Source organism: Rhopilema esculentum, chromosome 20, assembly GCF_057945365.1.
Source record: "Rhopilema esculentum isolate cy_ngs chromosome 20, ASM5794536v1, whole genome shotgun sequence".
In the NCBI taxonomy this organism is placed as follows: Eukaryota; Metazoa; Cnidaria; class Scyphozoa; order Rhizostomeae; family Rhizostomatidae; genus Rhopilema; species Rhopilema esculentum.
In genome coordinates this window covers 9,199,797-9,218,489 of record NC_142834.1, presented here as the reverse complement: position 1 = coordinate 9,218,489, position 18,693 = coordinate 9,199,797, and the positions used below count along the sequence as shown (strand labels likewise).

The window sequence follows — 18,693 nt, the reverse complement described above, 5'->3', positions numbered from 1 at the left end:
TGCTTCCAACGGAGGGGCTATAGCCCCCCCCTAGCGCTCCCCTGGCGCCACCACTGCTTTTTCCTCCAGGAGGAATTCAAAATATAATCAACAGCAACAACAAGGGCAGAGTTCATGCTCTCCCAAAATGGCGGCACAACAGACAAAGTGGTTTGTTGCCACTGCAAAGTAAGTGTTGGAAAAAAGGTTTATAAAACTTCTTTCTAAGCTTATGTATGCTAAAAAGCTATAGAAGTTATTATGTAATTGTAGAATATTGTGAATATAATTGTGAACGTGCAGAAGTGGTTATGCTCTATGAAGCAAAACAAGAGCTCTTGTTAAAGGAAATACCAAATGATTATCCGCTTGTTCCAGATTGGAATCTTTGAAATGAAAATTGCGCGTTTGTAAATAACACAGATAACATTTTTGTGCGGCTGAGACTAATTGCCATAAAGACACAGTATGTAACTTTTGGGTATACATTTAAAGGAAAAACATTAGTAACATCATTAGTGGTGATAAAAACAATATAGCAAAGATAAACATTTTTCATAATTCTTAAAAATAAGAACAAAGGGGACCCAACCAGATTAGAATTGTTTCCGTAAACAAAAATCTGCTCAAACTTTGGAAACTTTGTGCATGGTAATAAATTAGATCATCCTGTTCCATGTGTATTTTACTCCCAGAAATTATAATAATATCCTTCACATGTTTGCTGTTATTCAGCACCTGTGTGTGCAAAAACCAGCCTCGTGTGTACATAAGCAAAAAGTAATGAGGATTTATATGATCTGCAACTCTGAGGGTCTTCAAATTCAAATTTCATTAGAAGCATCAATTATTAAGTACATACAAGATAAGTTCTACATTTAAAGAAGAACCCTGTGCAGCTGGATGAATCATTTCAATAGAAATTGCATGGCTGCAATGGCAGCTGACATTTGATGTGCACAAGGCACAAATTCCAATCTGGGTCTTGTTTCGGAAAAAAGAGCTTGTTCCACCAAAAATCAGGATGCGAAAAGGGAAGTAAATTGTCTTGGATATACTGATAAAGCCCTCAATTATCTTCCCTTTTGGTAATCAGTTTCTTGGTGGAACAAACAATGTGGCCCAGAAAAGACTACCGCTGACAAGAGCAAGAGCATTCATATCATTACTTTGCCTTTGAAAAAGACAAAATAAAACAATATGGCTCTTTTGATCTGACTAAGGAAAAGTGTAGAAACCATACTAAAATGTAAAAGGCACATCTCATTTAACACCTAAAAGCCTGATTCTGTCCAAACAGAGCTTTTTCCACAGAGAACCAGATTATAAAAGTGTGGGGAAATTTGGTGGAGGAAAAGCGAAGTTAACTGAATGAAATATGAATGGCCTAAACTTTAAATTTTTAGGATGTGATTTTATTTTTAGAAAATTTTCATATACTGTCGAGTAACATATACTGTAGTGTCAGACCACATAAAGAGCTGTCTTGGATTTATTCAATAATTTTTGATAATCCTTAATTCAATATGCTTGCTGATGGCTTCATCTGTTTGATGGCTTGGATTTTCATTTCATTTGTTTTCTGATTCATAAATTAGACTCATAAATTTTGCTGATTTTTGTTGGCCTTCAGTTGCTTTTTTGAAACCATATTAGATCTATTCCGCCCCTGGGCATCTATTAAATTTGTTGGTTTAAAAGAGGGTAACTATTGGATAAGGGGTTTATTAGAGAGAGGCTTTTATTAAAAAAATTATTGGCAGATTAAATAATTTTTTTCAACTCAATTCATGCCAAATCTAAAATTTACAAAATCTTACCAATTGTTAAAAAAACCTACACCTGAATCAATTTTGCTTCATGGATTCCTCCATGTTGGAATCTGCTATTTTAAATGATTACCATCAACTTGTTATCATCTCAAAATTTGACAGTTCTAAGGCTTACTTTCCTCTTTGAAACATCAAAATCCTTAGTTGACAATAGCACCATGCAACATAAAAATGGTTTTATGATGAATTCTTTTACCTCACTTATAAAAACAACATAAAACACAAATTTTCTCTTTTTTGCAATGTTTTTATGCTAGGCCTGGGCATTATTGGAGAGGAGTGTTTAATAGAGAGAGTGCATTTAATAGATCAAATACTGTATGCATGTATTCTAATAATCTGTGTATTCTTTATGAGAAAGGTATGGATGGTTGCATATATATTTTGTAGAATTTTGTCAGCTTTTTCATTTTCCCCTAATAGTCTCAAAAGAGCAATCCAACTGGTAAATGACCTAGATATTTCAAGATTTGGAAAGCTGCTACAAAGAATTCTACAAAAGATTCATCTAAGGGTATGAGGATTTTATTATTTCAGAACTGCTTGTCATTTTTATCTGACATCTCTGAATTTGATCAATTTATTTAAAGACAATGACATTTTAATTTTAAAATGACTGACTTATTGAAGTAATTTGTAATTTGAAATGTAGCCAAATGAATGCTTAGCCATATTTGATTTACAATGGTTAGGATGAAAGATCATTTACAGATGAAGAAGAGGAGAAGTTACAGGCAGCTTTCCAATTAAGCCCAGACGAGATTGGGGCAGTTTTAGACACGCTATCTTTTATTTTGGAGCAAGCTGCATACCACAGTGCCAAACCTGCAATCCTTCAGCAACAGCTAGAATCAATTGAACTGAATGCTGAAAAGGTAACAGACAGTAACTCCTGTTTTACAATTTCTTGATTGCAATGTGGCATACAATATCATTATGATGTAAGCCTTGAATGTCATACATTATCTGTGTGTAGTACAATACTAACAATTTTTCAATTTTTATTTTTCCTCATTTGTTTACTGAAGTGGGACTGTTTAGAAATGTATATTTACTAAAGTTGCCTTTTATCTTAGGTGAATGCCTTTGTTGACTTGTGGACTGAGAATGGTGCATCTGTGATAACAAAGCTAAGGAAAAGGAGCCTGGCACCCAAACAGGTAGGTATTCTCATTGCCGCTTTAGTTGATCAAATGTAATATGCTAGAATCATCAGAATAGAGGCCATTTGTCCCTGTCCCAATAATTGTCAAACATGTAAAAATGCTCCTTTCATTAATAATACATAACAGTTCAATGTTAAATATGTCAAGTTGTTTTTAGTATTGAAAGTCCTTTTGGAAAACAGGTAAATTTTTCCTTTTACTAAAGCAATAAGTTATCCTTACTTTGCTGATAGCAATTGTGATATTTTCCATCAAGGAGCAAATATGACTCAAGTTTTGATTACTAGAGTCTTTGAATTGTTTCTTTGCTACCAAAGTGCAAAGAATTACTTTTTAGAAGGAAAAGCATCCCACAATACTGCATGGTAATAAAACTCATGATAGCATTAAACGGAAAATCTTACCATCAATACAGATTTTTAGCAGTCTGTTTAAGGGTGATCAGTGTTATTTCTTCTCAATATCATGTCATTTTTGTGGTCGGTTTCTTATAAGAAAATCATGTAAGTTGAAGTTGGATTTTGCTTGTTTCTAATTGACCTTTTTTGCGTGGCCCCTTCATTTTTCAAAACCTACCAACGGTCTTGCATGTACCCCTGTTTTTCTATTTAACAAGTTCGTATTGAATACAATGGTTGATAAACCCTCTGGATTTTATAGATATATTTGAATGATTTTTAGCTTGATACTATCAACTGGAGACTGAACCTACAGCTTGCACAAAAGACCAGAACAAAGATGAAACTTGCAAATGCTTTCGTTGAGCTTGGGTTAAAGTCGTCTTCTTCTGAGGTATGCTAGAAAAATGTTTTTGTCACAGATTGGTGGGTAAAAGGTTTATTTATGATTTTTTGTGTAATTTTTCAAGAATCCGAAAACACATTCATGGCATAGGCATGTAATAACCAAAACACATCTTGTCCTAAGTCCATGTAGTATGTTGAATCTCTAAAACGTTCGGTGGTTTGAGTAGATGCATAAGCTTGGGTCGGAAGTCTGTGAACTTTCATTTCATGCCTTCGTGAAATATCAGTATAACGGGTATGTTTTTTTCTGCCAGGACGAAAAAATTCGACTTGAATTCACGCATGGCGAACTATTTGAATTCTTCCAAAAGGTAATATTTAATTCATCTTGAATGTAAAAGCTTTGCTCCATTTTGTTGTAATTTCATAATTAAGCCCAATGCCTTGTCCTTGTTAATAATGTTTATATTTGTTGTTTTGCATTTGTCGTTCGTAGTTGGTTTATTTATCTAGATTACATTATAATAGTTGCAATGCAACATTTTCACGCTTCTCTGTGACGATTTTATGATAAATGCAAGCTTACACTTCCATTAAAAGTAATTGGAGGAGTTCAGTGTCTGTTTTTGAACCATTTTCGGTCAAACTCAGTTGCAGCTTTCAGTTTTAAGAAATAGAACTCCAAAGGAGCTCATTTTTATCGCAAATATTCTGTTATTGAAAGCTTTCTGGATGTAAAGATTGGGTAAACAAATAATGTTCTGACTAGCACCTTTTTAATTTAACAAAGGTAAACAAAAAGATCATATAATGGATTCTTATTTTCAATCGTTTGCTTCTTATTAGAGTCGATCTTTAAAATGATTTTGTAGATATTTTGACATTGCTTGAACCTTTTTAAGGCATGTTTATCTTTTCTTCAAAGAATGCTACCTTTCCAATTTCCTCTACAAGGCATGTTTAGGGTTGGAATGTAAACCGTTGTATTGATAGTTTGTTAATAGGTGCTTTGTCTTTGTTTTTTCAATGCAGCTTGTGTGTAGCTTTAAGATATATTTTCATGATGGCTTTGAAAAAGGCAAACATTTAGTAAACTAAACTTTTTCGTCTGAAACTCTTCAGAGTTTAAAACGTCAGAACATAGACCGAAAACTCTACGCTAGGAAAAATATATACCCAGTGTAGAGTTTTGGGTCCTATGTTCTTACGTTTTAAACTCTGAAGAGTGTCAGACGAAAAGCTTTAGTTTACTAAATGTTTGCCTTTTTCAAAGCCATCTTCAAGTTTTGTACCACCAAAAGATTGTTTATATGTTTTTATGTTTCTTCTTAATTTTTCGGGACATATTGTTGCAGCTAGAGACAATCCAAAGCCAACTGGATACATTGACAAGCTAATGAGGAATGACTTTGCTGTTGTACTTTTGGTTTGCGAATCGGTTATTGATTTTTCCCCAGGCACGGTGGACTGGTCACACAAACTCATGAAAAACTCTCCTGCTATTTAAAAGGATGAGCAGCAATTAGAATTTTTTAGTAATCTCAGTAGTTCGTAGTTTTTCGGACGGATATTGCGTCGTTTTAAATGATTGTATCTAGGTAACTTAAGTTATGTTGAAATTTCGATATAAAATTGTGAAACGTTTCTATCATGATGTTTTCTTGTGAAAATAACAACATCAAACTGATAAAGATGTATTTGATTCAGCCAGCAGATTTGTGATAGAAAGAATAATCGGAGCAATGGAATTATTGTCCTTAACGAGCTCTTAATCTCAGAAAATGAATTGTGATTAGAAGCATACTTGTGCAGCTTTCGATTTGGCTTGGATTTCGTTAGGTTCAATTGTTGATCATTCAGTAATCATAATTTGTATATATAAATAATTTAAGAAGAGAAACTGGTGATAGTGAGAATCCTGTAATTTTTATTTGATTTTCGTATGCCCTTGTTTAACATAGTCACTCGGCTTATTATAATTTTAGATCAATTAAGGAAATAATTATTTTATTCTTTGCTTTTTTGCATTCCTTTACGTTCCTCTCTTACTTATTTCTACTGTCTAGAACACAATTAGAAAACTATTCACTCTTTTGTTGGTAATGAACTCCTTATTGGATTTGATGATTTAAAAAATTTCAACCAACTTTCAGTTATCTTGAGTCACTCCGTGTCCCAGTTTTGTTAATGGAACTCGATTAATGAACCATGATTTATGTTGTTTAAGTTTAATCTTTTATAAACTTTAAGTAGTACGATATCAGAAACTTTTGATAATTCAAGCTGATGTCCTAAGAATTTCTCAAATCACTAATGGTATTGATTTGATAATTTTATAATTATCACCCATTTTACTCGTTTATTTAAGCAAAAGTGGGTTTCATTGTTCACGACATGGCCTCCGACGCAGGTTGGAAAGTGGGGGGGGGGGGCAAAGGAGATTTTAACAATCATAAAAAAATAATTTATTGACAAATAATTGACAAGCTCTATTGTTTTCCAAAAAAATGAGGGCCCCCACGTTCCCCCTTCATCGGAGGCACGAGGCCTCAATTTTAATTCATTGCTTAGTTATTCCCCTTTCACCAGCAGAAATTAAATGGCCGACGATGACTCAGTAATAAATGATTTTAATGTTAAAGCGCCAAAGTATACAAAGTATGAAGAGGAAATTAAAAGTAAATGGGAAAAGTATTTGAAAGCCCAGAAAAATGTGGAAATATGAAACTTTTCCTTAAGCTTATTGAAACTATAATTGTCGTGCAAATGAAATGTTTTATTTTGAATTTAAATTACAATTTTTTCACTTGACCAAGCTGAGGCCTTCTATTCCCTCCAATTCCCTGTTTTTAGGCAGCTTGTTCCAATTTTAACATAGAACTAAATAGGAAGCAACCAAGGACCGCGGAGCATATTACAGATTTAGGGGATTAAAACTTTTTTTCGGAGGGGGGCTAAACATGCTAAAAACCAACAGCAGGGCGGTTTTTCGGTTTTTGTATTGTTTTAAGTACATTTTGGAAGTCATTGGCCAAGCCCCCGTAGCAACACCTTATCTAAATTTCTTTCCACAATATTGCAGTTTTCTAGCAACTTAACTGTTGATCATACGATTTCTCGTTTTCTGACCATATTAATTGTGTTCCTAAATCTCTCCAAAGCGGACACGTTTTTATGATGTAATTTCTAACCTCGAAATAGCTGACATCAGATGACAAAGACCACACTTATTGTCATTGCCTTGAAGTAAGTATTATTGCTTCGGAGGCCCTATCGATTTCTCAGAAGTGTCAGATCCTACAAAAACGCTGTAAATAAGCTCACCGTTTTACCGCTATTCATGTTTGAAAACTGTTACTAGTAAATTTAGCATGATATTTATCAAGAAGGGTCAAGTTTTTCACCATTGTAGACCCAGTTTCTGTATATTTATTTCAAGTTTCAAAGCTTTGTCTTCCACATGACAAAACAGCTCCAGGCTCATGACACATAAATGATTTGCTAAGAAAGTTTCAAATCGAAGCTACCAGAAACCTTTACGAGCTCACGGGGAAGATGGCGGATTCTACAAGCAAAAGCGACGATGAAAGTGTCGCCAGTATACAGGTCAACGTAAAAACCCCAACAGGGAAAGAGACGATTGATGTTGCAGAAAACGCTACGATCAAAGAGGTGAGCTACAAATTGTACAATTTATTTGACTAAAAGGGTTTATTTGCCATTCGATCCGTTTAAAAAACTTGTTCGAGTTTGGGCCTAGCCTTTTAGGCCTGACGATAAGAACAATTGGAAAACTTGCAATTGCAACTTGCAAAAGAGATGCATATTGTCATAAAACATATTCACGGATTCCATCGAGCCAGACTGCATTCTCTGTTTTTTGTACGGAGAACATAGATTCTGGTAGGTATACATTTTACGCAGATGTGGTTAATGATGCTGCTATTTGACATTTTACTGCAGATGACAATGAAATTTTTGAAACTACTATTAGGTTAGAATCATGAATTAATAATAAAGGTAACATAATGTGAATAAGAATAAGTACTAAAATACTCAGATAATTTTAAAACCACCTTAGATTGCGCAGATAATATATTTCCCGTGCATGACAAAGAGTGCTGTCTGGCCATCTGGCATTGTCAATTTTTATCTTCATTCTTAGCAAAAATGTATCATAAAACTGGCATCATCAAGCTGTTAGTATCTGCCAAAAATTTCAATTTTTTAGCACCGTCAGGCCACACTGTTACACAGTTTTCAACATTTAACTTTTCCTGTACATTTTAATGAAGTTTTCCGCTGGAAAAATTTCACTGCATTGGCAAATTTAGGTCAGATCTTTCATCTTAATATTCAAAAAATAATGTTTCAGGACCAAACATTCCAATTGACATGCTAGTTTTCACATTTCAGTAAGACTAATTTTAACCTGAGGATTTCTAAACTGAGGTCAATTTTTGACAATGACATTGGGGTCCACAATTTGGGATCCACGACTTGGTAATGTTATGTCTACAAAGACACTGACAATGATGATAATGAATTGATTGAACAGAAATGAGCTTTGCAAAGTCAGAAATGAGCTTTGCAAAGACGACTAGCCTGTAACACATTATGTAGCTTAGAGCTTGGACCATAAGCTCAGCATTATGCCTTCAGCTTGTTTGGGATACATTTTCTTGTTCAGAACTTGTAATCCTGTATTTTATGTGCAATGCAAATGGGTCAAGTAGTGGTTTTCACCTACTGTTAGAATCTTCAATAACAACATTCTACACTCTACAATATATATTTCATGATTTATGGACCACAAGTCTTGGCTGTGTGCTAGGTATGTTTGGTCCTAGCACCTTTTTTGCCATATTTATGCACTTTGAGGTTCATGGTAAGATTGAAAATTGACATTGTATCTCATAGATTTTATAGTTTCAAATGATCTTTCATGTTCTTGCAAAGTCCTTTGGCATACCAAACAGGTACCTCAGATATAATTGTGTATTCCATTAAGTAAGGAGATAGCTGTTTTGGTTACTATAAGACTTGATCTTCTAAAAGAGAAAAAAGAAAACACATTTCAACAAATTATCAGAGAAGAAAGAAGAAAAAAGGGACAAGTTAGCTTTTGTCAAAAGCTTGAAACCTTTACATTTATGAAGAAGTACCATGGTTTATTCTAATGTGATCAGTATTGTCCTATAACTCATGTTTATGAATAATTTAAGTTCAAAACCATCTTTGAAAACAATCTTTCCTTGAATAGTTAATTTATAGAGAGAGCTTATTCCCTAGTAAGCAACAAATAAGTTTTTGGAACTGCAAAATATGAAGATTGCGCTATATAACAGATACATGGTGTGGTTAAGGTTATGGTAAATGTTTTTGACAATATGTTTGTTTTTCTCTCCCTAAGAGCCAAACTATCAACAGAATAAAATTAAACTAAACATCATTCAATGCGCAAGAATATGTTGATTCCAACCATATCAAACATTGCTTACTAGACATCTGTCCTGGGCGTGTGAAAATTTTTGAGCCATTCGATTGGTTCCTTGGGTACAAAATAGCTTTTTTGTACCTGTATGTAGAGGAATTGTGAGTCCGGAGAAAATAAGATTTCACTGATTGCACTTGAGAAATGTACACTCGTAAACCACAGTGTAACCTTGGTCAGGTCATTTGAAGCTTAAAGATCAATGAGCCTGTTTGAAAAAACACTGGCATACATACATGAGATACATGGGAGTACCATACGGTCGTAACTAAATGAAACATGCTAGGATAATTGGCTTAACAGGTCAAGAGCTTTCAACTAAGAACTTTGAAAAAGAAGCTATTGAGACCTCTGTTTTCTGCTAGTTTAAAAAAACGATATCATTGTGTACCTTGAAAGTTTTGCTACTTGAATGTGAAGAAATTAAAATATGGATGTTTTCATCCAGAAAAAGTTTTCCATAACCTCAACACATCATTTTGACTTGGATAAGCTTGTAAAGCAGTAAAAATGACAGTTTTCATATGGGCTATTTAGCTCAATCAGCTGGTCTCATAGTTGTTTAGCCCATTGTTTCCCTAGAGAGCCCTGCTTCTATTATTTGAAACTCCTTTCCCATTTTTACCTCTATCTTTGTGACAAAGATCATTCTACACCAGATTGCTTAGCAAGAATAATTTTTGTGCCTTATGTCTTATCATAAGCAACGTTTTGTGAAATTTGTCTTTCTAGTTCCGTGAGCTGGTTGCAGAAAAATTTAATGCAGAGGTGGGGCAAGTGTGCCTCATTTTTGCAGGCAAGATTCTGAAAGATCCTGACAACCTCAAATCAATAAGTAAGGGAAAATAATGCTAATTAGATTATAAAGCCTTGTTTATAGGTAACTTTGAATTAAGTTTGAAAAGTGAATAAGGAAAAAGTTATTGCAAAAGAAGTAGCAGTTTTATGCTTAATGATTTTTGATTTTAAATTGTGTTGATTTTTTGTCAAGATGTTATTTCTGCATGATATAAGTCCTTGTCAATCTCTAATGTTTGCCATACTATTTTGCCTTATTTGCACATGCAAATTAAAATGTGTGTTCTAGTTTTGACCAGGTTGCCCTGTAGAAGCCTTTAGGTTTTTAGTGAAATGTGTATGGTTTATTTCCTTCTAGATATTAAAGATGGTGTTACTGTTCACCTTGTTGTCAAATCCAAGAGCAAGGTCTGTATTAACTAAGAAACCTTTTCAACTTTGATGATAAAACATAATTTCACAAATCAAAATTTTCTACCATTATATTAATTTGTACTTATCGTTGCAAAGAAGCTTCAAGGTTGCCTTGTACTATGAAATAATTTATTATATATATATAAAGTGTTTATAATGTAATATGAACTGATGTGCTTAAAATTCTATCTAATAAACTTTCTCGGTTTAACTACAGGCACAAGAACCCACAAGTCAGGGTACCACCACACCTAATAGCCAGGTACATTTTCTATCTTGCCTTGCTGAAACAAGTTGTACAAATTTTTGTAAACATTTCACACTCCAAAACCTAAAGCATGTCATCTGTCTGTATGCTAAACATAAACTTTATTAAAGCACTTGTTGATTTTAATTCTATCAAACTTGTTTTGCTTGCTTTTTCTGATGTTCCAGTTGATATTTGCTGGAGTATGTTGAAGTGTATGTTTGAAATGAAAAGCATAGAACCAATAAGGTGATAGCTTTTCACTCTTTTTTTGGTTGAGTGAATTTTTTCAGTGTTATTTTTAGCAACATTTTTTATATACATTCTATTGGACTAGAAATACCCCATCCCTTGCTTTTAACATTTTTGTCAATAAAATATGTGTTTGGTAAATTGATTTTACATATTCTAAAGAAAGAAATATCATCTTAAAACCCTAGACCTCAACAACAGCATCTGAAAGACAAACTGGTACCTCTACACTGCCTGGCTTAGGAGGCTTGGGTGGTTTAGGGGGATTGGGTATTGATTTTGGTAAGTAACACCTAATAAAAAGTTCAGTAAGGAATGGTCATAAAAACATAGATAGTTATGTTATTAATTTTTTTCAATTTAAGCGTAGATGTATGAGCAGTGTTGTATGAAAAAAAGTTTTTCGTGTTTTGTTGCTCTTATTTCTGCCAATAATGTTTCATACAAGTAAACCAATTTTGAATGCAAGTTAACGTGAATGAGTATGAATATATTTGTATCGCTTTTTTATCACCGTAAGTTCAATGGGGATTTCCTATCAGAGTGTTTTTGCTTATAATTTTTGGTATCATTGCCAGGAAATCCAGTTCAAAATCAAATGGCTGAACAGATGGCACAACAAATGGCTCAGAATCCCGATCTTCTTAGACAGACGATGGAAAATCCATATGTACGGGTACGTATGTCGAAAATCGTACAGGACTTACTTTATTTACTGGAGGAATCCTATGCATCAGTATCTTATACATCATACACCGTTTTTATGCATTAATTTTCTATGAGCTATGGCAGTCAAACCTTTGTCTTAACGTACCTAGTAAGAGCTCTTATTATTCTTGTCTTAAACAAATCGTCAGACAGCATGGACTGTAAGGTTATATTGTGGATATGGCAACTTTTTAAAGTACGGTGTCCTAGCCCTTTAAGTGAGTCTCAACGTCTAGATTAATCCAAATTCAAATATTATTGAAGCAAATGTTGCAGGTCTTTGCAAATAAAAGGAAATAATTTTTCAACTATGCAAGCTCGAGATCGATATTTTTTGTATATATTGAACTGTTCTTGTTTTTTACAGTTCATCTATTTTCTATCTCTCTTGACGACTCTTTAGCTATTCTTAGGATTTTCTCTTTAATAAAATAATAAAAAACCGTATCTGGCGATGTTTCTGACTTCTATTTTCGATTGTCTAATGTAGAGATACCATTAGTCCTCTTGAGCTGTCCTCTTCAGCTGTCCTCTTGATGACCATTAGTCCTCTTCAGCTGTCCTCTCGATGACCATTAGTCCTCTTGAGCTGTCCTCTTCAGCTGTCCTCTTGATGAACAGTGATTAATTTGTTTGAATTCAGAATTTGATGTCAAACCCAGAGCTAATGCGGCAACTTATGACGAGTAATCCACAGCTCAGGCAGATGATGGAGGTGATTGATTTTTTGTTACTTTTCATCCCTGATAACCCTTTTATTCTGAACCTTGATAGACATACAACCACAATGGATTTCAATACTCTACGCTCCTTCTTTTAAGCTCTTCTTTAAATTGAAAAAGGTTAGAAACTGTATCTAGTCGTTTTCTTGCCAATACGTGGTTTTGTTGTTGTTATGATTTTGCATTATATTTACTGACTGTTCAATATTATAGGCAATATTTGCAATACTTTGCTCATTGTTTGTCGATTGGATCTTTTATGCAATAAAATGCCCTGTCGGGTTGGGGAAGAAATTATTTTCTCTTATTTTCATGTCAATCATTGCTTTACAGAGAAATCCAGAAATTTCGCACTTATTAAACAATCCGGAATTGCTCAGACAGGTAACTTCTTAAATATTGTAAGCCTTTGAATTTTCTACTTGAGCTGCCTAATAATATTGCTTTTTTATCGATACAATTCGCTTTTTCTGTTGCTGTTGAGCTCTAATCTGTGTGTAATACTGTGTGAGCAGCTTTATATCTCTAAGAGAAAATACATAAATCCCCTAAAATCATGATGTATATTATCTTTTGTTTTTGGCATATAATTTTGTTTTCTGTTAATCGATGGTTAACCCATGGCTTCTTCTTTGGTTTTGATTCTCTTCCTTTTAATCAAGGCACTTTTTGAAATGATTACATACGCTATATTTTTTAGTATATAAATTACAGATGTATCATAGATTTCAACTTTCTGTAATCCTTTTGGTTTTTTGTTGTTAAAGACATTCGAAATGGCAAGCAATCCATCAATGATGCAAGAAATGATGCGAAATCAAGATAGAGCTCTCAGTAACCTCGAGGTGAATTTCTCAACTCTGATTTATAGTTAAAATGCAAAACTTTATTATCCATGGTGACAAACCTCTCAGGCTGTTTCGCGTTAGCATTATCAGGTGGAGAGTTTCCTACTATATTTGTATTAGGTACTGGCTATAAAGCCGCAGAATCTTCTTACAATTTAACTAATTTAAGCACTGATTTATTCAAAGAGGGCAAATCTAGGTAGCAATCCATCCATTCTTTCATTCGCTCGTTCATTAATTCATTTATTCATTCATTCATTCACTCTTTCATTCATTCTTTCATTCGCTCGTTCATTCATTCATTCATTTATTCACTCATTTATTCATTTGTTCACTTTTCACTCGTTTATTTTGTCATTTATTTATTTGTTCAATGTTGTTGGTATACCACATTTGTACAAACGGATGTGATGATACAGTTATATACAAAACCCCAAAGTATAGACTTATCTAGCTTTGGCTAAAATTCCTTCTTTCTGTAACAATCGAATTTAAGTGTATCAGATACTTGTCACATATCTTTAACCTCAAGTCTATTTAATTAAACAATGTGTTGTTTTCTTTTTCTCCAGAGTATTCCTGGTGGATTTAATGCCCTGCGAAGATTGTACACTGATATCCAGGAGCCAATGTTGAATGCTGCACAGGAGCAGGTAAGAACTTTGTTCCTTGGTCGTTTCCTCTATCCAATTTCCAGATTTTTGTTTCAACCAATGTCATTTTTAAATGATGCTTTTATAGCAAACACGTTGTCTGGAATACGTTTTGGAAATGCAATGGTATATTTTGTTGTATATAGCGTACATTTGGCTTATCTAACTATTAACTTCGATTTTTTATAATATGGTAATTTATTTATAATTTGGGCTAAATGCACTCGTAGATGCAACAGATGTCGAATCCTTTCGCTGCACTTGCAAGGGGTAATCAAGCAGGTAAATGTTCTAACAATACTGTTTTTAAAACCTTTAACTTTAACAGTTCTTGAATCAGCTTCTTTAGATTTTTGCTCTAGTTCCTTGAACTGTTTTGTTTAGTACATGATTAAATTTCTATTAATCCCTTAAAATGCTGTAAATTAAGCCTTTTCTTTCAGCTTGTGACCCTATTTTATAGTTGTGGAGGCAGCAAATTGATCGATTTTCAATAGACATTGAAAGACTAGTTTTTTAATTTGTAGCAAAGTTGTCTTAAAAAGCCTGGGAGTCTTCACCGATATATTTGAGGTATCTTCTATCTCGACACATTAGTAAATTCATAACTATCTAAATGTATATTATATCTAAATGTATATTATAAGCAAATCGTATTTGCTAAAGCTGACCACACTTTGAAATTCGTTTGGTGTTCACATTTCTTCAAATTATTTTCCAGAAACAGCCTCGACGGAAGAAAACCCCCAGCGAGGTTCAGAGAACACTTCCCCTTTACCAAACCCCTGGGGCTCAACACCAGCAGGGAGAGCAACCACAACAGCAACCTCGTCGTCTACTTCAAGTAGCACAACATCGTCGACTGCTGGTGTGACGAGCAACCCATTAAGGTAAACTGAATTTTTGCTGTCTCGATAAATACCCTATCTACTATTTTATACTCATAAAGGTTTCTAATCTTTGTTTTTGGCTTCTCGTGCAGCATAGATTCTTAGATTCTGTAATTATCTTCTTTGAAGAAATTTAAACAAATATTTAGGGCCTTATTTTCTATAAAGGTATTAGTTAGTTGTTGACTAAACCTTTGGAATTGCAAACTTCGAAAAATGAGTATAATGGTCGAATAATCATTAAAGGTAAGATGAAATTATCTAGGTGTAGATCGAAGATCGAAAGTAACGTGACAGGGGGGATGACGCGTTTGATTGGTTCCTAGTTTTGAACAATCGGTGGCTTTTTACATAATGACACAATGAAGAAATAAACTGCAATCCACCGACCTGAAAAGGAGAAGAAACTAGAAATAAATGACGTATCTAAAGGAATATTTGACCTGGCATTCAAAGCCCTCGCAAAGCCACTTATGTGCTAGCCAAGTTTCATAACTTTTCTCTACTTAAGACATGGTTCCCTGTTTTGTTAATATTTTGTTCTTTTAACAGTGGCCTTGCGGGAGCAAATCAAGCAGGCATGTTCCAGACCCCTGGAGTCCAAAACCTACTGTCGCAAGTCTCCTCGAACCCACAACTCTTTGAAAACATGATGCAGTCTCCATATATGCAGGAGATGATGAATCAAATGATAAGAAGTCCCGAACTCATGAACAATGTAAGCTTTGCAGCCAGCTAGTAACTTTTTCTATCTTGAGCATTATCGGTAAAGATCTTCACAACTTCAACTTCATTTCTTGTGCGCTCTCCTCTAAGAAAATCATTGCTTTACTGAAACGGCAACTGTTTGTCATGGACTTGATTTGATGAAGTTGGATAAAGATTTGACATGATTTTTCTGACCCGCTGCTGGAAAAGAATTTTCCTGCACGCTCATTGTTCTGTTTGGTTGTTGTTTGAAATTCAGAAAGAGCTACGGTTGGAAATTGGTCCCATGTTTATTATATTTAATACTCTGTGAATCGAAACACATGGCAAAGTATTAAGTTAGAAATCATCCCTTCGAGTTAAATGTTGTATAACCTTTTGCACCCTGAAGTAATCTAGTAGATATTTTGGGCCCTAGGACTGTATGTTAGTAAGAATGCCTCAATAATTAAACTTTCCTAGTGTGTCCTTTGTGATTATATTTGTTCTTTTATCTCCTTCGTAGATCCTTCGAAGCCATCCCATGTTTGCAGGCAACCCTCAGTTGGCCGAGCAAGTAAGCATTATCAGCTTAACATAAACATCTCAAGGCATATTTCAATCGTAACTTTATCTTTTCAGCATTTTTTGCTTACCTCAATTAAAGCACAATTTAGTTCCATGTTAAAATTGACATTTTTAAGTAAATAAGTTTTTAAGTGATTTAGAATTTTATCACTTTAATTTTTGAACCTTTTCTTTAGATCAGTGCTCAGATGCCTAATTTTATGCAGCAGGTGAGACTTTTTGCTCTTATAGGTCTTTCTTCAATTAAGTCTTCTTTTTCGCAAGGCTTATTCGGTTTTTTACGATCGGCCAATAGTCTGTTTGGACGTTGCTTAACTTGATTCGTATCAAAAGTAGGCCTTTTTTATTCTACCGAGTTTTTTGCAAACAAGATCCCAGTAACGTTTAGTGCAGACGTTTTACAAAAAGAGACAGAAAATGAAAATAAAATAAGCTTTTGTAAAATTTTGAAACTTTTATGGAAAGAAAAGTTGAGGATGGAATCTTTTTTGTTTATGTGGCAGAATTTTTCTGACCTTTCGAAAAAGTTAGTTGCCCCTTTGCTATGAAGCCCTAGCTACCAGTATATTGATTGTTAGTTTCTTAATTCGTATCCAGTTGGCGCTTAAGTGCTTTAACTTACTGTGTCAATTTTTTCAGATGCAGAATCCTGCTGTACAGCAAGCGATGACCAACCCCCGGGTGATGCAAGCAATGTCGCAGATTCAAAGTGGCATACAACAGTTGCAACAGGACGCACCTGAAATGCTTCCACTTCTGGGCATGACCCCATCACCGGCTTGGAATTCCATGACAGGGTCATCGACTGGAACGAGTAGCTCGTCTTCTTCTGCAGCAGCTACGACATCGCCGTCAAGTGCCAACACAACCACACCATCTCAATCATCATCAACAACTGGCCAAACTGCTGGGAATCCCTCCTCGGGGAATCCTCTGTTCAGTCAAATGCTTCAGTCAATGTTGCAGCAACAAATGGGACAGACTCGTTCCCAGCCTCCGGAGGAGAGGTTCAGGGCTCAACTAGAGCAATTGGCTGCTATGGGATTTGTAGATCGAGCTGCAAATTTACAAGGTTTGTTGATGGTTTTTGTCTCATTGCAAACCATTGTCTTCTAAATAGTATGGAAAAGCGGAATCATTTAATACTACAGTATGTTTTGTCCCACACTCCTTAGACTCAGAGTATAAAACGTTAAGATAATGTTATATTGATATTTACAAAGCATAGTTTAGTTCTATTTTATATTGACTTGCTATAATTTTTCATGATGTATCATTTTTAAGTTTGTATTAATTAGATTAGTTGTTCAATGTTATGAGACAAAAAGAGCCTTAAACTTGTTGTAGAAATATCTTACACATTGTGGTAGAAAGAAAATAATAGACATTGATCCTACAAAATGTCCTAGCCTTGGATACTTTCATAAATTTTTCTGTGACACATAAATTTTTGGCGTTGCTGTTTATTTTACTGTCGTTTATTTTGCATTTTCAGCTTTAGCTGCAACTGGCGGAGATGTGAATGCGGCAATAGAGCGACTGCTTCAGTAATCAAACGAACGCCCGAAAGAACAAACAAAGCAAAGGCAATTAGAAAATAGAATTTGTATTCAAATAAATTGATGTATAAAAATTTAAGTCGATGTCTAGCTAAAAATCTGTTAAATGTTCTACGATTCTTGAATCAGAATATTATTTATTGCCTTTCTCACAGAAAAATCTACACATTCGGACTGTCAATACCAAAGTTTCTTCAGTGGAATCTCAAACAGTAATAAAACTGTATCTTCAAGTAAATGCCGATACTGTAAATCACACATTCATATGTTTGCTTGGTGCTGCCGTATAATTGTATTCTCTTTCATAATAAAAGTGTAATGTTTTCTTCACCTCATTAAGACAGATTTGGTTTTTAGGATAATTTGTAACTACTTTTATTTGATCATACTGTTGAAATAAAAGCTTTTCAAAATAATTCGGGAAGCTTGACTGCGTAAATGTAAATCGACATTTTTAGACAATGTTGTGCTAACAGAAGAGCATCTTAAGCAGTACTGTTACTGTTTTGCCACTGTTGCCCATAGACGTAACTGCTTCAACAAATTATATTTTTGCATGTAACTGACGATTCAAGAAAGGTGATTTATTAGTTGAATCGTTGCATCGTTAGAATTCAGACATATAGTTTTCTCTAAAATTTCAACTATTCAAAAACATATCGCTTCGGTGTTTTCATACAAATTTGAATTTTTATGCCATTTGTTGTCATCTTTTGTTTTGCATCATCCCAAAAATCCTATTAGAATGCACACATTAAATATCTCCAATTGACAAATAGAGAAGTATTTTTGTTTCAATACCTTCAAGAAGATATTATCCGTCATTTTTGTATATTTTAATGTTTCAGTTGTGCCTTTGATATTAATATGAGGGTTCATTATGAATAATCTCTCGCACTCATTTACAATTTAATTACCCTGTAGATCGTAAGTTTGTCTTGCCTTAACTCTGCATTTTTTCCAAGACAAAGTTCGCAAAAAGCGTGCCTGGTATGATCGCAAGATAATCGTTTCTTTGTCACTTGTTCTCTTTTCCAGTGAGGCATGAATCCACGTATGTTATACTTGGGCGTTTTGATAGACTTTTTAAATTTATTCACATAACAGTTA

At 34.2% G+C, this 18,693-nt stretch overlaps 2 protein-coding genes across 2 annotated transcripts; both read left to right on the top strand.

The window, feature by feature from the left end:
* Positions 1-89: 89 nt before the first annotated feature.
* On the top strand, positions 90-5,999 carry LOC135687574 (COMM domain-containing protein 10). The gene is made up of 7 exons (XM_065204168.2): positions 90-168; positions 2,235-2,325; positions 2,504-2,686; positions 2,888-2,971; positions 3,659-3,769; positions 4,038-4,094; positions 5,079-5,999. Exons 1-7 carry the CDS (start codon positions 128-130, stop codon positions 5,118-5,120), a joined length of 609 nt encoding a protein of 202 aa, XP_065060240.1. The 5' UTR covers positions 90-127; the 3' UTR covers positions 5,121-5,999.
* Positions 6,000-7,234: 1,235 nt separating this feature from the next.
* On the top strand, positions 7,235-18,587 carry LOC135687572 (ubiquilin-1). Its single transcript, XM_065204165.2, has 17 exons — positions 7,235-7,395; positions 9,950-10,052; positions 10,374-10,423; positions 10,647-10,691; positions 11,117-11,210; positions 11,507-11,604; positions 12,280-12,351; positions 12,692-12,742; positions 13,126-13,203; positions 13,779-13,859; positions 14,090-14,141; positions 14,581-14,749; positions 15,302-15,467; positions 15,963-16,013; positions 16,201-16,233; positions 16,664-17,096; positions 17,520-18,587. The coding sequence occupies exons 1-17, from the start codon at positions 7,279-7,281 to the stop codon at positions 17,573-17,575; spliced, it is 1,749 nt and encodes a 582-aa protein (XP_065060237.1). The 5' UTR covers positions 7,235-7,278; the 3' UTR covers positions 17,576-18,587.
* Positions 18,588-18,693: the final 106 nt, after the last annotated feature.